This window comes from Capra hircus, chromosome 3 (genome assembly GCF_001704415.2).
Source record: "Capra hircus breed San Clemente chromosome 3, ASM170441v1, whole genome shotgun sequence".
Taxonomy (NCBI): Eukaryota; Metazoa; Chordata; class Mammalia; order Artiodactyla; family Bovidae; genus Capra; species Capra hircus.
In genome coordinates this window covers 20,081,847-20,103,235 of record NC_030810.1, presented here as the reverse complement: position 1 = coordinate 20,103,235, position 21,389 = coordinate 20,081,847, and the positions used below count along the sequence as shown (strand labels likewise).

The following is a 21,389-nucleotide window of genomic DNA, read 5'->3' as shown; positions in this document are numbered from 1 at the left end:
TTGTTAATAATAATAAAAAACATTTAACCTTTATTTGATTACAGGGTAGATATTGTACCTGAAATATCCCATTTTATCTTCCTAACAGTCTTTTAAAGTAGTATGAGCAAACTGTTTTGGTAAAGGACGAGATAGTAAATGTTTCAGTATTTGCAAGCCATACAGTCTCTGTCACAACTATAAAAGTCTGCTGTTGTAGCACAAAAGCAGCCCCAGAAAATACCATGGTTGCTGCTGCTGCTGCTTATGTTCCGATAAAATTTTTATAAAAACATGTAGTAGGCCTTAGTTATTAACCCCTGCTAGTACCCTTTATAGTTTAGAAAGCTGTAGTGAACCTTTTATATATTACTTATTGTAATATTGTAATAAAATTTTTGTAATAAAAGCTTATTGTATAATTGTAAAAAAGCACATTGTGTATTATTTACCTCTTTTTGCTATGGTGGGATAATGAGAATAGAATCATCCTTAGGCAGAAATACCATGTAATCTCAGGGAAGCATCCTTCCTGTAAGAGGTTCACTAGATACAGCTATTTATGCACAACAATTTAACTGCATTCTGCAAAACACCCATTTAACTTTTTATTACAATTGCTTTCCAATAGAATGATCCCTGGAATGAAACTGCTTTGAGAGCAGGGACTTTGTTTTATTCACTGTTCTGTCCCTAATGTCTTACACATAGTGACCACTCAACAAATAGGTGTTAAATAAATGAATAGAATACTGACTCTCATAATTCTGGTGACTGAGGAACTGTACAAACACTTAAAGAACACTGACCTTTTTTTTTGTTGTTGTTGAGCTTTGGAGTTTATTTCTTTTTAGAAAAAAAGAGAAAATTTATAAGATGCAAAGGTCTCACATAATGTATTATCATGGACGACTGTTCTCTTTACATCCTAACATGAGCCCTGGCCTAGCCAGTGTTGGGAAAAACATGGACAGTGTGACCGCATTTGGGACCCATCATGGACACTCAGAAATACACCACAGGGTGAAAGGAGGACTCGATGACAAGTGATGTTGGGCCAGCCTGTTCCAAAAGCAAGCCGAGAATCAAGAGGAACCAACGTGGCCTTCCTGAGGGGACCCTTGGGTGTGTTCCTTGCTGCCCTGTGCATGGGGCATCTTCCCCACCCTGGCAGCACCCATCTCCTCTATTAAGCCACAGCAGCAACAAAAAATGGTAACGTTCCTTTGGTGGGTTTTTTGTGTGTGTTTTTGTAGGTTCCCAGTTTCTTATTTCCATCTTCCTTTTCAGGATTCAGGTCCAAGTCTTTAAAGTAGTATAGGTGCCTAGCATCTTTCATGAATTTTTCAGGATCCAGTTCTGCCCAATGATAATGCACTGCGTCCAGCCCACCTACGGCTCCCGCTCCGAGGACACATCCCCCTCGGCCCCACTGGTGGCGCTGCGGTCTTCCTTGCGGGGAGCGCTTCTCTCTTTGCTTGACTCAGAAGGCCCTTTGGCTCTGGTTTTTTCTTTCCTCTGCTGCTGCTTTTCAAGCTTTGATAGCTGCTTCGGGTCAGAGGCAGCAGCACCAGGGGCTGGAGACTCCAGTTCTATGGTGACAGGCCCGTCGTTCTGAATGTGAACTTGCATGTAGGCACCGAACTTGCCATCTTTGATGAGCTCCGGCCTGTAGGCCTTGCGCAGCTGCTCCAGGAAGCCCTGGTAGAAGGACTCAGCCTGTTCTGCAGGCATGGCCAGGTGGAAGTCAGGCTTGTTCCCCTTGAGGACACACTGCAGGGTGAACTGGCTGACGCACAGCACCTCGTACTGCTTGTCCATCACGCTCTTCGACCAGTGTTTCCCACCTTCATCCTCAAACACACGCAGGTTTAAGATCTTCCGGACCATGTGCTCCAGTTCCTTCTGCGTATCTTCCAAGGAAATACCCAGCAACACGCAGATGCCCCGTCCAATGGCGCTTATCTGCTCTCCTCCAACTGTGACGCTGGCCCGGGTGACGCGCTGCACCACGGCCTTCATGGCGGCGGCTGCGGCGAGCGGGGCCGCGCCGGGCGGCTTCCGGCCTCGGGGACTCCGCGGGCGGCGCTAACACTGACCTTTTTAAAAGATACCTCTACAGTAAAGAAGATGTGATATATACACACAATGGAATATTACTCAGCCATAAAAGGAATTAAATAATGCCATTTTCAGTAACATGAATGGACCTAGATATTATCATACTAAGTGAAGTAAGTCAGACAAAGGCAAATATCATATGATATTACTTATATGTGGACTCTTAAAAAATACAAAATGAACTTATCTATAAAATAGAAATGGACTCACAGACATAGAAAACCAATCTATGGTTGCCAAAAGGGAAAGTGGGAGATAAATTAGGAGTTTGGAATTAACAGATACCCACTACTATACACAAAATAGGTAATTTAAGGAGCCACTGTATAGTACTGGGAACTATGTTCAGTATCTTGTCATAACCTATAATGGAAGAGAATCTGAAAAAGGATATATATGTGCATACACACACACACACACACATATGACACTTAATAGAAATAGACCCTCAGACATAGAAAACAATCTTATCATTACCAAAAGAGAAAGGTGGGAAGGGGATAAATTAGGAGTTTGGATTTAACTTATACATGCTGCTGCTGCTGAAGCTGCTGCTAAGTCGCTTCAGTCGTGTCCGACTCTGCGACCCCATAGACGGTAGCCCACCAGGCTCCCCCGTCCCTGGAATTCTCCAGGCAAGAATACTGGAGTGGGTTGCCATTTCCTTCTCCAATGCAGGAAAGTGAAAAGTAAAAGTGAAGTCACTCAGTCGTGTCCGACTCCTAGCGACCCCATGGACTGCAGCCTACCAGGCTCCTCCATTCATGGGATTTTCCAGGCAAGAGTACTGGAGTGGGGTGCCATTGCCTTCTCTGATACATGCTGCTATATATCAAATAGATAACCAAGAAGGACCTACTATATAGCTATGGAACTATACTCAATATATTGTAATAACCTCTAAGGGAAAAGAATCTGAAAAAGAATATATATATAACTGAATCACTTTGCTGTACACCTGAAGTGAATATAATATTGTAATCAACTGTCCTTCAATAAAAACATTATTACCAAAAAAAAAATAGTGTCTTTAATAAGGGGAAAAAAAGATACCTCTAAAACTTCAGCTCCCCCAGATTGATTGTTTTCTCATTTATCTTGCCCGGATTTCCTTTGTTCTAGTACAGCTTCCTCTCTTTTACCCAACTGGTTTCTGATGTTAAACTGAAGCTATCGGATGCTGTTTATCTGCAAAGACACTATGCCATGCTGCCCAGAAACATTCAGCATTCAGATTCAGTCTTCCAGCACTCTGTGTTACTTATGTTAATTATTCTTTAAACTTTTACCTGTCTACATTCCTCACCTCATTCTCTTCCATATTAGGTAGTGAGTTTCACAGTAAAGAAACTGACTGGTGAATAAAGTTGTTTCATTTAGTCTTTCCAACAACCTTACATTGTGGACACTATTATCCTATAAGAGGGAAACTAATGCTTGCCTAGTAACAAGTAGAGATGAGATTTGAACCTACACCTTCTAACTTCACAGCTCTTTTTTAAATCGATATCTAGATTGTCAATTATCTTCTTTCTGTACTTTTAATTTTTTAAATTATTTTTGGCTGTCCTAGGGCTTCATCGCTGTGTGGACTTTCTCTAGTTGCAGCAAACAGGGGCTACTCTTGGTTGTGGTGTGCAAACTTCTCATTGTGGTGGTTTCTCTTGTTGCAGAGCACGAGTTCTAGGTGTGCTGGACTTCAGTCTTGCAGCATGAGGGCTCAGTAGTTGGGCCTCGTGGGTACTAAAATGTGTGGGCTTCAGTAGTTGTGGCACATGGCATGTGGAATCTTCCTGGATCAGGGATCCCGCCCATGTCCTCTGCATTGGCAGGTGGATTCTTATCCACTGTACCACCAGGGAAATCCAGGACCTCTTTTATTTTTTTTTTCCAGACCTCTTTTAACTACTCTCACTTCCTTTTTATTCCTAAGCCTCTTTATTCCCAAGAGGTAAGTTTTAGCCTGTCATTGAAACCTGCATCTTATTTTCAGTACTACCTAAATATTTCCTTGGGTTTTTTTCCTTTCTCAAGTCCCCATCGTGTCTCTGGATGCCCTTAGAGAAAACCAGTGGTCTAGATAACACCTCTTGGAGAAACTGTGAAATTTTCACACTAGTAATTTTGGTTAGAGCAGCATGTCTTTAAAACCGCTGTGATGTGACAGCTGGCCTTCTCCCCCACTCAGTTCCTTTTCACTCAGCAATTATTCACTGAGTAAGCAAACTATTTGCTAGGCACTGTTAGGTGCTATGACCTGGACTCTGCCTTCATAGAGCTTTATGGTCCTTTCGAGCACAGTCACCGCTATGCCTTCACTATCACTTTAGTCAATCTCTTCCCTTTTCTTTTCTCTTCTAAACTAGAACTTACTTGGGCCTTGTGGGTATTGTTAATGAGACTTTTCTTGACAACCTAAGCCCTGAGTGTCACTGGCTTTATATCATTTATCTTCTGTCACTTAATGATTATCATCAGTCATAATAATTGATTTGTGATTTTTGTTTAAAAATTATTTTTACCTAAAAATTTAAACTGATGTTTGAAGAAACTTCAAATATAACATAAGTTGTGCACTAAAAAATAAAAATCACCCTTTACCCCCTCAGTACCATTTATTATTAATGCTTCTAGATACTTTCTATTAATGTATAAAATTTTTTTTACACAAATGGTATTTTAAAGCTTGACATTTTCATTTAGCAGTATATTTTGTGTATATTGTCATGTCAATGCGTAAGGAGTACTTCATTCTTTTTTAATGCCTGTATAGTATTCTAATGTATGAATTATACTGTAAATATTTAACAAGTCTTTTATATGATGGGTATTTAGATTCACATACACTGGTGAAGTAGATGTCCTTTTATGTGAATTTTTGCTCACCCAAATTGATTATACTTGTAAGATAAATTTCTAGAAGTGGATTGTTGGAGTAATGAAAATTTTTGCCAGGATGATCAATTAATTACCCTTTGAAAAAGTTGTACTGAGAACTCAGCAGTATTTCCTATTCTTGTTTCCTTCCCTTCTGGACAACACTGAGCATTATCACTCTTTTCTGGGGGTTGGGGGGTGCTGCCCTGTTGGGCTTGCGTTCCTAAGCAACATCCTAGTTCTCTAACCAAGGATTGCACCTGCACCCTCTGCAGTGAGAGCAGAGTCCTAACCACTGGATCCATCTTGAGAAATTCTCCCAATCATTATCATTCTTAATGTTCATTCATTGATAGATTTAAAAAGTAATAGCTCCTTGTTTTAGTATACATTTCTCTCATTATGAGAGAGAGCGCATTTTTATATGATTAGCCCTTTATTCTTAGTTTTCTTTGTATTTTTTTTTTTAATGTACATGCTTTTTGCTTATTTTTCTGTTGGGTTCTTTTTAAAGTTACATATTTAGAAGAGTTCTTTTTATGTTAAGGAAGTTAGCTCTCTGTCCTCTAGTTAATGTGGGTATTCCCAACCCCAGTTCATTGATTGTAAATTACAGACCTTCATATTGGGTAGTTCAACCTACTTACTTCCTAGATGAGCAAACTGAGGAAACCATAGGGTTAGTGACCTTTTTGTGTGTGTGAGCATGTAAACAGATAATGGCCAAGCTAAACCAGTATCAAGTTTCCTTGGTTCCAGCTTGGTGCTTGTCTCATTATACCATGCTGTTTTTAAAGGCTTGCTCACCTCCCTCTTCCACCAGTGCTTTTTACCTCTGGGTCTTGCCATAGCCAGATATTTCATGATAAACTTAGAATTTACAAGAGTGGTATTAAAATTTGAGAAGCTACAGTGTTATTCAGGACAGTAGACTTTATAGGTGTTGGACTGTCTCTAATGCATGCAAAACTACACTAGTTAAGTTCATGTCCTTTTCATTTGTTTAAAAAAAATCTGTTTATTTTGTAGGTTCATGGGTGTGTGTGTACATCAAGGACAGTTGCATGCACTCACAGAGGTAAGACTCCAATACGCATGTTGAAGTGACTTCTTTGCCTTAGTTTCAGCATTTATGGTTCCACTCTAATTGTTACTCGCATACGTATGCAAAATATGTATTCATTTATGTTTATGCAAAAGGGGCATTGTTAACAAAGCTTTCTTCTGTAGCCTTGGGACAGTTTGCCATATCTCTTAATACTCTTAGATTCCCTGATAGCACTTGGTGAGTACTCTGGGAATGAGTCAAGGAGGCCTGGCGTGCTGCGGTTCATGGGATCGCAAAGAGTCGGACACTGAGCGACTGAACTGAACTGAACTGGGAATGAGTGCTCAAATATTATATTGGTTGTTGCTGCCTGGATGACCCCCTCCTAAACTAAGGGATGATGTCACTTGGCTGCATGCTGTATCATGACAACAAATTCCCAGACTATTAAGAAATGTGTGGGGTCCTGATCTAAAATTCCACTGTTGTTGCTCTAGTTTCCTGACTGGAGGAAAGTACTCCTTGTAGAGTTTACATCTCTATTCTCATTTCATTTTCAGTCTCTTCTAGGCAGGTAAATATGTAGTGGTCACTACTTAGCCTCTGAGGACCAGGGAATCCCCTCTCAAACAAATGCTTCCCAAATTCAGGTACTAGGTTACCAGCTTCATAATTTGCTTGGGTCGCTTCTTAGAAATTTGGATTCCTAGAATACTCTAGGTTTAGTAGGTCTTCATAAGGCTCCTAGGTATTCTTGAAAACTCTTCAGATTCTATCTTCTAGAATGATTTCACATTTCTCTTTGAGAAGCACCAGAATAAAAAGTGAAGAATTTAAGAAGGAAAATTGTTCAACAGAATTTGCAAGAGCATTAGTTTCCTACTGGCTTGGTACCTGGAATTAATCCTTAATATATTATCAAGGAGGGTCCCATGTGCCTCACTCAGTGTCTTTTTTCTCAATTACTGAGAACACCAGAATGTGGAATGTGTATAGCTATGTCCTGCTTCTTGTATGGAAGGCCAAAGAAAGTGGGTTAGTGAGGCAGTGAAGAGTATGGGCTCTGTAGTGTTGATTGCCATATGTCTTAGTATTTCTGGATTCCCTAATAACTAATTGAATCTAATGATTGAATCTCCCTGTGCTACAGTGTTTTCATCTGTGAGACAGGAATAATAATAGTAGTGCCTATCCCAAGGAGTCCAGATAGAGAAGAGGACTATAGCTGAGTGTTAAAGTACTTGCATTTTTAAAGTCTGGTGGGAAAGGCAGATTAAGGAGTAGCTAGGGAAATAGGAAGAACACCAGGAGTGTGTTGGCCTGTAATGGAAAGGAAAGGGTTTCAAGGAGGAAGAAATAATTACGTAGTTGTGGCAAATGCTATTGGTAAGATTATGACCACACTGAATACTATGCGGATGTAAAATGCTTATTTAACACAGTAGGAGGCATACAGTAATTGCTTAATACATTTTAACTATTATAGCATTAACAGTGACCAGTCCCTCCTGAACTCCTCGAATTGTCAGTAGTTTTCATTTAGTACTTAATTCTGTACTGCTGTTTATGTCATTAAACTTTTAAAACCTTTTACAAAGTATAAAGAAAAGCACACATATGGAAAATGTGTATCTCACTAGGTTTTCACAAATGAACACACCCATAACCAGCATCCTGGATCAAGAAATATTTTCTGTGTATTTCTTTTCTCAGAAGTGAGTATATATATTCCTCAAAGACAAAACTGTCTCCTCTCAAGCCTTCTATCCACCAGAGCTGACACTAATGATAAACACTTGTAAAAGTATTTGTTGCACTCCCTGTTTATATCATTGTTTTCTGAAATGTAAGTTCACTGGAAGAGCTTGTGTGTTGGTTTTACTGACAAATAAGAATATGCTTTAAAACCTGTGACCATGCTTCAAATTTGAAAGTAGATGTAGTAGAAAGGGCAGAAATGGATGATTGTAGTGCAACATTCTTTTGGCCATGTTGCACTTAAATAATATTTTCTGTTGCTTAGTAGCTTGTTTATAGTCATATGCAAGATACAATAAGTGCTTTGTGAGTGTATTTCTGTATAATGAATGAGATATTGATACAACTTATCATATTAATAATCTTATTATGATATTAATAGGCCACAGGTCATGAAGCCCAAATATCCAAATGTTCTTGCTTGTTTTCATAAGGGGCTCAATAAAGGCCTTCATGGCATAGATTCCTGGTTTAATGGCCTAATAATTTGACTTGACAGCACAGCTCTTGGTTTCACTAAGGATCATAAAGAAAATTACTAATTACATCAAGCACACTGCTTAGAGCTTGGATGATATTTAGTAAATGTTTCTTGATTGGTGGAATGCCTGTCCTCCATAGTAACGTGAGCACCATTCCTTATTTCTCTCAAAATAGTTTGTCAATAATTACAGTAGAGAAGCACAGCTCTTATTGATGCCTATAAAGTATTGATATTATTAAGAAGAATATTTCTCACATACAATGGTGATACAGACTTTTCTGGGCCTCAGCCGCTTCTACAAGTGTTCATTGTAATTGTAAACATTAATTGAACTTGAAACAGTCAGACATTTACGAGTGTTTTTTTTAACTGCTTATAGTAAGCATAGACTTCTATTTTTTTTTTTTTTCCCACCCGTCCCCCCCCCACCCCTCCGTCCCTCCGCCGGGCCGCCAGCCTGCCTTTTGAGACTTCTAATTTTTTAACAAATTAGTATTTGTTAAAGAGAAAGCAGTTTGATGGAACATCAGGCACTTTCGAGTTTAATGAGTTGAATTAAGAATCCCAAAGTATGTCTTTGACTCAGACGACCTAACCTTGTCTTTCATTTAGTCATGAGTATCAAGGAGGTGGAAATCTTTGGTTTTTAAAGACAGAAATATAACCGTATGGTCAGTTAGCTATTGCTACGTACTATTCAACCACAAAACCATGCAACAATAAACATTTATTTCTCATACCTCTGGAGGCTCTGCTAAGCTGAACTGGGCCCAGGGGCCCAGTTGGGCAGTTTTGCTGCTCTCTCTCTTGCTCAGTCATCTATCTGCAGGTCTGCTGGTGGTCTGCTGTAGGGTGAGCTTTGTGTGGGCACTTTGCTTCAGCTGTTTCTCATTGTCTTCTGGGACTGGTGGGCTAACTTGGACTTGTCCTTCTTAAGATGATACCAGAATAGCAAGAGTATGCCAGCACATTTGTACAAGTGTTTTTCATGACTCTGCTTATGTTCCAGTTTGGTTGGCTAATATCTGATTGGACAAAGCAAATCACATGCCTGAATCCACACTGGGAGCATACTGCAAAGTTCTTTGTGTCAAAGAACGTTGATTCAGTAAGGGGTGAAGAATCGGGACCTTTGTTGCAATATCTCATACCCTATAAACACGCCAGTTAGCACATTAGAATTGTTTGTCTTTTCTACCCTACTTGAGGGTAAAGACTTGCTCTCATTTTAAAAATCATAACTACTAGTTATTAAGCACCCACTGTGGGCTGAGTGCTATGCTTGGTGCTTTATATATTAGCTATAGTTCTCACAGTTCTGTAGTTCTGTTTCTTCTATTTTATAGATGAGACAACTAAGGCTTGAGAAATTAAGTGACTTCCTCAAAGTAGGATGTGGATTTAGGTTCATCTGACCTCAAAGTCGATACTCTTTTCATTGCAACATGCCGTCCTTGATTTACTTATGTATTCCCCATAGTCCTGAGCACAGGTTCTTGTATGTGTAACACATGTAGTATTTGTAGAATTCATTTTTTATTAACTTTGTATATTTTCTGTTATTTGGCAAAGCTGTTTTCTGGTTATTGGATATATTATAATGTATTCGGGTGCAAGAAACAAAATAGTTAAATGGCCTTAAACAACAAAAGGACTCATATAAACTGAAATTCTAGCAGCTTATTAGGTTAGAGCTTGGTTGAATTCAGCAGCTAAATAGATGTTATCCAGAGACCCCCCACCTCTCCCCATTTCTTTGTTCTGTGCTTACATTGTCAGCTTCATCCTAAGGTTGGCTCTCATTCATAATCAAAAAGTAGCTGCCACCAACTTACATGCTGTTTTCTATTCCATATTCAGGTAGGAGGGATGTCAAAGAAAGAGAGAGAGAGATGCTTACAGACAGATTACATGTCATCTCATAATGGTTTTTATGGTTTGTTTTTGTTTGGGGATATTTTTCGTTTTTTACTTTGTTAAGCACAAGGAGGGAAATATCCTCATATCAAACAGTTCGGGGAACTTCTTTTCTGGGGGGGACCTCTTTGTATAGAACGTTTTAGTGCCTAGAAGATTGGGAATTTGGTGGATGAAGGGAGTATAAGGTTTGTGAGGTAGGGGCCTCAAGTGACAATACTCTGGTCAAGGGAGTCAGCAAAAGAATTGGTAGGACGTTTTGGGGTCTTTCTTGCCATTTCTGCCATGGAAAAGCTTCTTTTTTCCACTGTGGCTGTAAGAGCCCTTTAGCTATAAAAAGGGGGCTTCCCTGGTGGCTCAGTGATAAAGAATCTGCCTGCAGTGAAGGAGATGTAGATTGAATCCCTGGGTTGGGAAGATCCTCTGGAATGGCAGCCCATTTCAGTATTCTTGCCTGGAGAGTCCCCTGGACAGAGGAGCCTGGTAGGCTACAGTCTGTGATGTTGCAGTCGACACGACTGAAGCAACTGAACACGGCATGGCAGCTATAAACAGAGCAATTGCTTGGCCTCTTTACAGCAAAGTCACCTCAGCCAGTCAGATACTTGGTACTGAAAGAAATGCTCTTCACTCATGAGGGAGTGTTTAGCCCTGCAAGTGGCTGAAGAGAATTTTTAATTCACAAAGCCCTCATCCTCTTCTCACTCACCATTTCTACCCCCTTCCCCACCTTCTTTATTAAAAAAGAGTTACTTTGGAAATTTCCTTGTTTATGTGGGTTGATATGTGTTGTTTCTGAGTCGGTTTCTGTCAGACCTCTAAGAAGCCTTATATAATCAGAGAGCTTACAATGAAAGGAAACTCTGTGGGTTCAGTAACCAAACTCATGCATTATTTATAAAAACGAGCAACCAGACCCTGATTCCAGTTTCTTGGTGTGCTGTGATATTGCCATTGGTTTTGCCTACTGCTTTTCTTATTTTTGTGTGACCCAGTACAGAGTATTCTCCTGGTCTAACTTACCTTGAGCCAAATGCAAAGTTGTCTGGTGCCTGCCTTGAGTTAACTTTGGCAGCATAGCCATGCCCTCTATCTTTCAAGCATGTGGCTGCTTTTCTTGTCCCTGGTCTGCCTTTGTTTCAGTTTGATATGTTACTACATAAGTAATCTTCATTAAGCATACTTTGATAATGTGATGCTTCTGTTTAAAAACTTCTGTTTAGTATTCTAGACTTTCTCTAATCGGATTTCAAAATTCAAATTGCTCCCTTTAGTTAGGTGGGTCACTTTGCTATCTTCTACACGTGCCGGCCTTAGATATGCCTTCCGGGACCTGGGATGCCCTTGTCTCTCTTCTCCCTTCCACTTTCCAAGTTATGTCAAATTCCAAGTTCTCTAGTGAAGGTCAGTCTCTTAAATAGGGTCTGTATAATGATACCTTGTGTGACTGGGTCCATAGTACATGTAGAAGCTGCATTAACTCCAGTGGAAAGAGCCAGCAATCAAAAATAGTGTGAAATGTTACATCTAAGTCCTTTCACAATTAGAAGTTCATTCCATTTATACATGTAAAAATAGCTAAAGCATTCCTATGAATACATGTTGGCATCTTCTTTACTTCTGAAAAAAATGTAGCTTTTATTTAACTTTTGGTTTGGTCATTTAGTAACTTTAAAAATCTCTAAATAAATTGTGGTACATGTTTTCTGCCCTTATTTTTAGTAACTCCCTAAGACATTTGAGAAACAAGAATTTGAGGTTGGCAGCCTAACCTACAAATAATAGAAGAGTTCATTTAATTTACTTTTTTCTTAAAGAAGTTTCCCCCTGATTTGCTAGCATGCCTCTATCTCATTAAAGAAACAAATTTACTGGCTCCCACTATGTGTCTTTCACTATTCCAGGTACTGGGAATATAGTGTAGTGTTAGTTGCTCAGTCGTGTCCAACTCTTTGAGACCCCGTGGACTATAGCCTGCCAGGCTCCTCTGTGCATGGGGTTTCCGAGGCAAGAATACTGGAGTGGGTTGCCATTTCCTTCTCCAGGGAATCTTTCTGACCCAGGGATCAAACCCAGGTCTCCTGCATTGCAGGCAGATTCTTTACCATTTAAGCTACGGGAAGACTGTAGAATATAATAATGAACAAATGATGATCTCTGCCCTCATGGAAATTACATTGTAATCATCAGGGGTGGGAGAGGAGTTAGACTAAACAAGAAACAAATTGTATATATGATGTTATGTGCTCTGGGGTTTACAATTTTGAATGTGTGGATAGAGAAGATATCACAGAAGAGATAAAAATTAAGGAGGTAATGGAACTAGTTATGTGAATATCTGGGGGAAGAGTGTTCTAGGCAGTGGAAACAGCAAGTGTAAAGATATGGAGGGAGAAATGCCTGGTGCTGGGTGTGGTCAAAGAACTCTGAAGATGGTGATGTGGCTGCAGGAAGAAAAAGGAAGTAGGAAGAAAAAGGATCGTAGTAGACGGAAGTCAGAGAAGAAACATGGGCCAGAGCCCGCAAAGTGCCTTATAGACCATTGTAAGAGTTTCCTCTTTTACTCAGGATGAATTGAGAAGTCTTAGGAGGTTTTTGAGTAGAATTACGACATGATATGACTTACCTTTTAACAGGATCACCCTGGCAACTGTGTGGTGAATAGACTGAAAAGGAGGCAAAGGTGAAAGCAGAAAGACTAGTTTAAAGAGAGACTATTGCAACAGAGTCCATGCAATAAATAAAGACTATGCAAAAAAGGTGAGAGGTAATGGCTCCAAAATCACTGCAGATGGTGACTGCAGCCATGAAATTAAAAGACGCTTACTCCTTGGAAGAAAAGTGATGACCAACCCAGATAGTATATTCAAAAGCAGAGACATTACTTTGCCGACTAAGGTCTGTCTAGTCAAGGCTATGGTTTTTCCAGTGGTCATGTATGGATGTGAGAGTTGGACTGTGAGGAAGGCTGAGTGCCGAAGAATTGATGCTTTTGAACTGTGGTGTTGGAGAAGACTCTTGAGAGTCCCTTGGACTGCAAGGAGATCCAACCAGTCCATTCTGAAGGAGACCAACCCTGGGATTTCTTTGGAAGGAATGATGCTAAAGCTGAAGCTCCAGTACTTTGGCCACCTCATGCGAAGAGTTGACTCATTGCAAAAGACTCTGATGCTGGAAGGGATTGGGGGCAGGAGGAGAAGGGGACGACAGAGGATGAGATGGCTGGATGGCATCACTGACTTGATAGACCTGAGTCTGAGTGAACTCTGGGAGATGGTGATGGACAGGGAGGCCTGGTGTGCTGCGATTCATGGGGTCGCAAAGAGTCGGACACGACTCAGCGACTGAACTGAACTGAACTGAACTGAATGGTGACTTGGACCAGAGTGGTAGCAGTGAACCTTGTGATTTTAGATCTATTTTGAAAGTAGAGAAAACAAACTTTCCTGATGCAGTGGGTGAGGGAAGTGAGAAGATGAAATAATTCAAGGATAACTGAAGTTTTGGGCCTGAACATCGGAAAGATAGAGTTTCTGTTAATGGAGATGGGAAGACTTCAGGAGGTACAAGATGGAAAATAATCCAGAGGCCAATTTTGAACAGATTGAGTTTGTGATATTTACTGAACATCGAAGTGGAGATAACTTCATAAAGCATCAGGATTTCAAGGAGTGCTCTGAAAGATACCTTCCTTGTACAGATCCTGTTTATCAGCTTTTTCACTAGAAAACATTTTATTGATTTAGAAGGAGGTGTTTTTCAACTGCTTGTATTACTTTCTGAGTGATAATAATGAAAATCATTAAGCTATTTTTCTTATTATAAGAAAAATAATTTATTTTCTGTTACTATTATTTCTGTTATTCTTCTCATAAGAAGAACATTAAGCTGTTCTGAAGAACATTAAGCTGTTCTTCTTATAAGTGTCCCAGGTCCTATAAGCCTCTCCTTTGGGGTGGAGGGGATACATTAGCATACAATCCCATGGAATATGTGGTATTTTCCCATTTTACAGGTGAGAAATCTGAGGCTCAAAAAGAAGTTAATTTACCTGAGATCTCTTAGCTAAGTAGTGGAGCTGGGATTGAGTCAAGTTCTACCTGACTATAATTCCATTTACTCATCTTTAAGCTCCTTGATCCTGGCTATTTTGTTCACTGTTGAATCTCACGTAACTGGCATGCAATAAATATTTGTTGGGTGAATGGATAAATAGATGAATGAGTGGACACTGCTTCCCAACACTTGAACTTCCAGCCATTAAGCTGTTACCCACAGACATCTGCCTCTTTCAGGGTTGTTTTGAGCAACTGACGAATCTTTTCAGTGGTTGATAGTGATAGGACAGAGAATTTACAAAATGTTTCAGGAGACTTCTAGCTAATCTTTCTTTTAATCCTCTCCATGACTGTGAAACTAGTGTGGCATTTGAATTCATAGAGCCCCTTGTGAGTTTAGGCTAAACCTGTTTCTAACAGAAATTTTGACAAGTATGTTTTTCTTAATTTGATAGGTGCTATCATTCATCAGAGTTGGATCTGTGTTGACTCAAGAGCTTCTCCTACTTTGGATTCTGTAGCAAATAGGACAATGGTGGGAGGATGTACCTCTCACATATTCTTACTACTTCAGGGCATTTCAGCCTTCTTACACTTGATACCTAATCACTCTACTTTGTGTTTCCTTGCTGTTTATGTTGGTCTTCTCTTGTTATCACAGTCACTGTTGCTTGCTTATATAGTAGGTTCTTAGATCAATGATTTCCAAAATGAATCATAAGCTTTTCTTTCCTCAACATGCTCATTTTAATACACTTGACCTTCTCATAGTAATTGCTTGTGTCTATATCCTTTTCAACAAATAATTATTAAGGAGACAGTTTGTGTCAAGGGCTAGTTTAGATGAACTTCCAAGAGGAGAAGCTGCTCTGTGAAGGTGGCAGAACAATTGTCTAAAGCCTTCTGAAGGACTTGGCACAAGTAGCTCCTTAATAACGTTTATTAAATTAATTAATAACTTGTAAAAATATTAGTATAATGCTTAGCTTTTCTAAAACTACTTCTCTTTCCCTTCCTCCTTGACCTCTCTCATTTTTTACATCTCATCAATCATCATGTCCTGACCATTTTTGCCTCCTTTCTATCTTGAATCCATTCACCTCAGGCAAGTTCCTTCTGCTATCATTATCTTTTGCCACAACCTTCTAAATTAGTCTCCCTCTCAGTCTTGTTCCTTGCCTTGCATCCATATTGTCCATATTGCCAGCCAGAGTTCCTGTTAAAATACAAATCTATTTTTTAACAATATGAGCAATTTTTAAGTCTACAATTCAGTAGTTAGTATTCAGTTCGGTTCAGTTGCTCAGTCGTGTCCGACTCTGCAACCCCATGAATCACAGCACACCAGGCCTCCCTGTCCATCACCAACTCCCGGAGTTCACTCAAACTCATGTCCATCGAGTCGGTGATGCCATCCAGCCATCTAATCCTCTGTCGTCCCCTTCTCCTCCTGCCCCCAATCCCTCCCAGCATCATCTTTTCCAGTGAGTCAGCTCTTCACATGAGGTGGCCAAAGTATTGGAGTTAAATATGTTTATATTGTTGTGCAACAGGTTTTTGGATCTTTTTCGTCTTGCAGAATTGAAATTCTATACTATTAAACAACTCCCTATTTCCCTCTTCCTCCAGTTCCTGATAACCACTGTTCTATTTTCTGTTTCAATGATTTTGATTACTTAGGTACCTAAAAAAAGTGGAATCACTCAGTAGTTGTCTTTCTTTGACTAGCTCATTTTCTTAGCTTAATGTCCTAAAGGTTCACCCATGTTGTAACATGTGACAGGATTTCCATCCTTTTTAAGTCTGAATAATATTCCATCACAAGTATATACATACTATATTTTACTTACCTATTCATTCATCTGTGGAAATTTGGGTTGCTTCCACCTGTTGACTATTGTGAACAATACTGCTTTGAATAAAGGTGTGCATATGTCTCTCAGAGACCCCATTTTCAATTTTTTTTTTGATGTATACCAAGAAGCAGAGTTGCTAAATGATATAATAGTTCTATTTTTAACTTTTTTAGGAACCAGCATATTGTTTTCCATAGTTATTGTACCATCTTACAATCCTACAAATAGTGCACAAAGGTTCTAATTTCTCTACATCCTTGTCAAAGCTTACTGTTTTCTTTCTTTCTTTTTTTGAATAGTTGCGTTCTAATGGGTGTGAGGTGATAACTCACTGTGGTTTTGACTTGCATTTCTCATTTGTTGCAGAGACTGTCCTTTTCCCTTTGATATATATGAGGGTTTATTTCTGGGCTTTCTATTCTATTCCATTAGTCTATATGTCTGTCTTTATGCCAACACCACAATGTTTAATGCAAAGCTAATTTTGTTTTTCCTTTCATAAACCCTTTTTTGGATCCTCAGAGTAAAGTCAAAATATCTAATCCTGGTCCTCATCATCTCTGTGTCCTCACTGCTTGTTCTTCTCTGATCTGTTGGTTCTTGTCTCAGTTGTATACTGCAGCTGTACTGAACCTCTTTCTCCTTCAGTTCCACGAATGAGATGTGACCTTTGCCACCTTTGGGTCCCTGCCCCAGCTCTTCCTCTGCCTAGAACACAATCTTTCTGTCTCTCATTGGCCTGGCCAAATCCTATTTAACCTTTAGGACTCAGCTTAGATGTAACTTTCTCTGGGAAGTCTTTTCTAATCTCCCAAGATTAGTTAGACATCTCTCCTATATGCTTCCATAATACCATAGTATTTATCATTGACTTTAATTTACTCTTTGCTTGTGTATGTAGCAAAGTAATCTTACATGCTAGCAAAGTAATGCTCAAAATTCTCCAAGCTAGGCTTCAATAGTATGTGAACCAAGAACTTCCAGATGTTCAAGCTGTATTTAGAAAAAGCAGAGGAATCAGAGATCAAATTGCCAACATCCATTGGATCATAGAAAAAGCAAGAGAATTCCAGAAAACCATCTACTTCTGCTTCATTGACTATGCCACAGCCTTTGACTGTGTGGGTCATAGCAAACTGTGGAAAATTCTTAAAGAGATGGAAATACCAGACCACCTTACCTGCCTCCTGAGAAATCTGTATGCAGGTTAAGAAGCAGCAGTTAGAACCGGATATGGAACAACAGACTGGTTCCAAATTGGGAAGGGAGTAGGTCAGGCTATATATTGTCACCCTGCTTATTTAACTTCTGTGCAGAGTATGTCACGCGAAATGCTCGGCTGGATGAAGCACAAGCTGGAATCAAGATTGCCAGGAGAAATATCAATAACCTCAGATACACAGATGACACCACCCTTATGGAGAAAGCGAAGAGGAAGTAAAGAGCCTCTTGATGAAAGTGAAAAAGAAGAATGAAAAAGCTGACTTAAAATTCAAAACATTCAAAAAACGAAGATCATGGCATCAGGTCTCATCACTTCATGGCAAATAGATGGGGAAACAATGGAAACAGTGACAGAGTTTATTTTTTGGGGCTCCAAAATCACTGCAGATGGTGACTGCAGCTGTGAAATTAAAAGACGCTTGCTCCTTGGAAGAAAAGCTATGACCAACCTAGATAGCACATTAAAAAGCAGAGATATTATTTTGCCAACAAAAGTCCATCTAGTCAAAGCTATGGTTTTTCCAGTAGTCATGTATGGATGTGAGAACTGGACCATAAAGATGGCTATGAGTGAAAGTCGCTCAGTCATGCTCGACTCTTTGCGACCCCATGGACTATATACAGTCCATGGAATTCTCCAGGCCAGAATACTGGAATGGGTAGCCTTTCCCTTCTCCAGGGGATCTTCCCAACCCAGGGGTTGAACCCAGATCTCCCACATTGCAGACGGATTCTTTACCAACTGAGGTATCAGGGAAGCCCAAAGGAAGCTGAGCACTGAAGAATTAATGCTTTTGAACTTTGGTATTGGAGAAGACTCTTCCAAGTCCCTTGGATTGCAAGGAGATCAAACTGGTCAATCTTAGAGGAAATGAGTCCTGAATAGTCGTTAGAAGGACAGTGCTGAAGCTGAAACTCCAATACTTTGGCCACCGAATGTGAAGAACTGAAAAGAACTTAGAAAAGACTCTGATGCTGGGAAAGATTGAGAGCAGGAGGAGAAGGGGGCGACAGAAAATGAGATGGTTGGATGGCATCACTGACTTGATGGACATGAGTTTGAGCAAACTCTGGGAGGTGGTGATAGAGAAGTCTGGCGTGCTCCAGTTGTGGGGTTGCAAAGAGTCAGACATGACTGTGCGACTGAACTGAACTGACTTTGTATGTAGATTATAAATTTTTTGAGGTCAGGGTCTGTTTTGTTTCCATTGGCCTCCATTGGTTCCTTCGTAGTGCCTGACAATGATAACTGCTTATCATATTTATTGATTGAGTGAATAAAAAATCAGTGGCATTTTCTGGCTCAAAAGTATTTTGTGATTTCCTCATTGGAAATCACAGTTTTTAACCTTCAATGGCACCCCACTCCAGTACTCTTGCCTGGAAAATCCCATGGACCGAGGAGCCTGGTAGACTGCAGTCCATGGGGTCGCTAAGAGTCGGGCATGACTGAGCGACTTCACTTTCGCTTTTCGCTTTCATGCATTGGAGAAGGAAATGGCAACCCACTCCAGTGTTCTTGCCTGGAGAATCCCAGAGACAGTGGGCCCCCGTCTATGGGGTTGCACAGAGTCGGACACGACTGAAGCGACTTAGCAGCAGCAGCAGCAGCAGCAGCAACAGCAGCAGCAGCAGCAGCAGCAGCAGCAGCAGCAGCAGCAGCAGCAGTGGCTTATTAGAATCGCTTAGGAGTTTTTTACAAAGTACAGATGCCGAGACCTCACACAGGGCCTATTGAGTTAAAGTCTTGGGTGAGACCCAGGCATCTGTATTTGAAAATAAATTAATAGGGCACCATAGGTTATCTAGTACACAGCTAGGGTTAAAACATGGAACTCAAAATAAACTCTTAGCCTGGTATCCAGTCCTTTCTGCTCTAGCATCATCCTACCTGTTTTCTTGTAGTTCTCTTCCTCTTTAACAAGTATCTATAATTCAGGCAAACTGGGCTTTATGTGTTTACTAAATGCAGTGTGTGTTTTCCTGCCTCCTTATTCGTATTATTTCTTCAACCCAGAATACTCTTTTCCTTTATCCTATGGAAATCTTCCCCCTCTTCAAGACTTGGCTCAAAGGCCACTTATTTCTGCATAAAACCTTTCCTGATTGTTTCCTTACCATTGCTACACCTCCCTACCTCTCCCTTAGGTAGTCGAAATGTTTCCCTCATTGATCTTTTACAGGTTTTTTTTTTTTTTGGTACCTCTCTTATTACACATTTCACCATGCATTAAAGTTATTTTTGCTTTAGTTTCCTTGCAGCAGTGTAAGCTCCTAGAGTAAAGGAGGAACCCAGACTTCAGGGTCAAAAGACTTGGGTTCAGATCCCTATCTCAGATCCATTGAATAGCCAAAGGCAAGTTAGTTAAATTCTCTGGGCTTGGTTTCTTTATTCAGTAGAAAAGGATGACAGGAATGTTTCAAGATCTTGCAAGGTTCAAATGAGGTAACTGTGAAAGTGCTTTGTAAAATCACTTGCTGGTTATTATATAATGGCAAACATAGTGTCTCATTCATCTGTATACTCCTAATCTCCCAACAGTACCTCATATTTCAGTTCAGTTCAGTCGCTCAGTCGTGTCCGACTCTTTGCGACCCCATGAATCGCAGCACGCCAGGCCTCCCTGTCCATCACCAACTCCCAGAGTTCACTCAGACTTGCGTCCATCGAGTCAGTGACGCCATCCAGCCATCTCATCCTCGATTGTCCCCTTCTTCTCCTGTTCCCAATCCCTCCCAGCGTCAAAGTCTTTTCCAATGAGTCAACTCTTTGCATGAGGTGGCCAAAGTACTGGAGTTTCAGCTTTAGCATCATTCCTTCCAAAGAAATCCCAGGTTTAGAAGATACTTTTATAGGTATTGGCTGAATGATTGAATAGGGAGGAAAGGAAGCAAACAGTAAACATTTTATGTCATCAAAAAAATGAAATTGAGAAAATCTTCCAGTGATTTTTAGTACCTGTACGAATGTGTAGAATTCTTGCCTCATGAATGGAATAATTTCTAAATGGCTTCTTAAATTGTTCAATTGTAAGACCTCTTGCATAGTTATCCTTTCCTTCTGTAACTAATTCACTCGGCAATTTCTTTTCTACCCAGACTAGCTAGTCAAACGTGTTTCTGATATGCTCAGAAGGAACAGAACTGAATACTGGACTTAGAAATAAAACAGTAGACATATTACTTGCCCAATAAATCTTTAAGTCAACTAAAGTGTTAGGATGAGGAAATATTTTAATTTTTCACCAATAATTTGTTGTACTTGGCAGTGTCAGGAATGCTTTTAAAAAATAACTTTTTTTTCTGATTATGAAATCACACATGCTCATTAAAGAAGTAGCTAATATTTCTAGAATGTCAAGTTTAGCATGCATTTTCTTTTTTCACCCTGTGACAACTTGACAACCCTGTGAGATGTAGACATTACTGTTGCTATCTTATATAAAAAGAAGCTGAGAATTAGATTAACTAGTACCTGAAAAGCTCTTCTTTCATTTTATCTACTTAGCCTAATTTTCAAGTCTTAGTTTAAATTTTCACTTCATTATATTGGCTTTTCCTAATAGTTCCCCCCGCATCTAGATCATTACTTAGATTATTATTCTCTTTGATAGTACTCTTCCCTTTTTCGTTGTAGCACATACCATAACATATAATTCTTTCTTTATTTGATGTTTGTTTATTGTCCCTCTCCCATATATCAATTCCAGTAGGACTGGGACCATGTTCTGTTTTGTTTACCACCAGCAACAAGAAAGTAGCAGGTAATTGAAGGACATGGGGTTGGTAGAGGAAGTAGTGGACCTCCTCAGTTACTGCCTTTATATTAAGCTCAGGAAGCTAAAGACCACATTCTTAGATGCTGGGAATTTGGAGTGTTAGAGGGCACCACAGTTAAGGAGGACTGTTGTTTTTAGTGTGATTATTCTCTTCCCTAACTTACTCTCTTTACAAAGCTAATATGGGTTATTTTGGCCCCTAGGCAAGGATGTTATAGAAGGACTTCAATTGTACGATGTGGAGTTTAGCATGGACTGCCTTTCAGGTCTATCCCACCATATTATATT

The 21,389-nt window shown here is 39.8% G+C and overlaps 1 protein-coding gene and 1 pseudogene across 2 annotated transcripts in view; one reads left to right on the top strand and one right to left on the bottom strand.

Annotated features, from left to right (window-relative positions):
* Positions 1–21,389, top strand: part of TESK2 (testis-specific kinase 2) — a 138,880-nt gene that overhangs the window by 91,797 nt on the left and 25,694 nt on the right. Inside the window, exon 4 of the mRNA XM_018043579.1 lies at positions 6,007–6,055. Within this exon, the coding sequence (XP_017899068.1) occupies positions 6,007–6,055 (49 nt within the window). The remainder of the gene's footprint in view (positions 1–6,006; positions 6,056–21,389) is intronic.
* Positions 836–2,068, bottom strand: LOC108634248 (annotated as a pseudogene). The gene has a single exon (XR_001917526.1). The product of XR_001917526.1 is annotated as a D-tyrosyl-tRNA(Tyr) deacylase 1 pseudogene (transcript).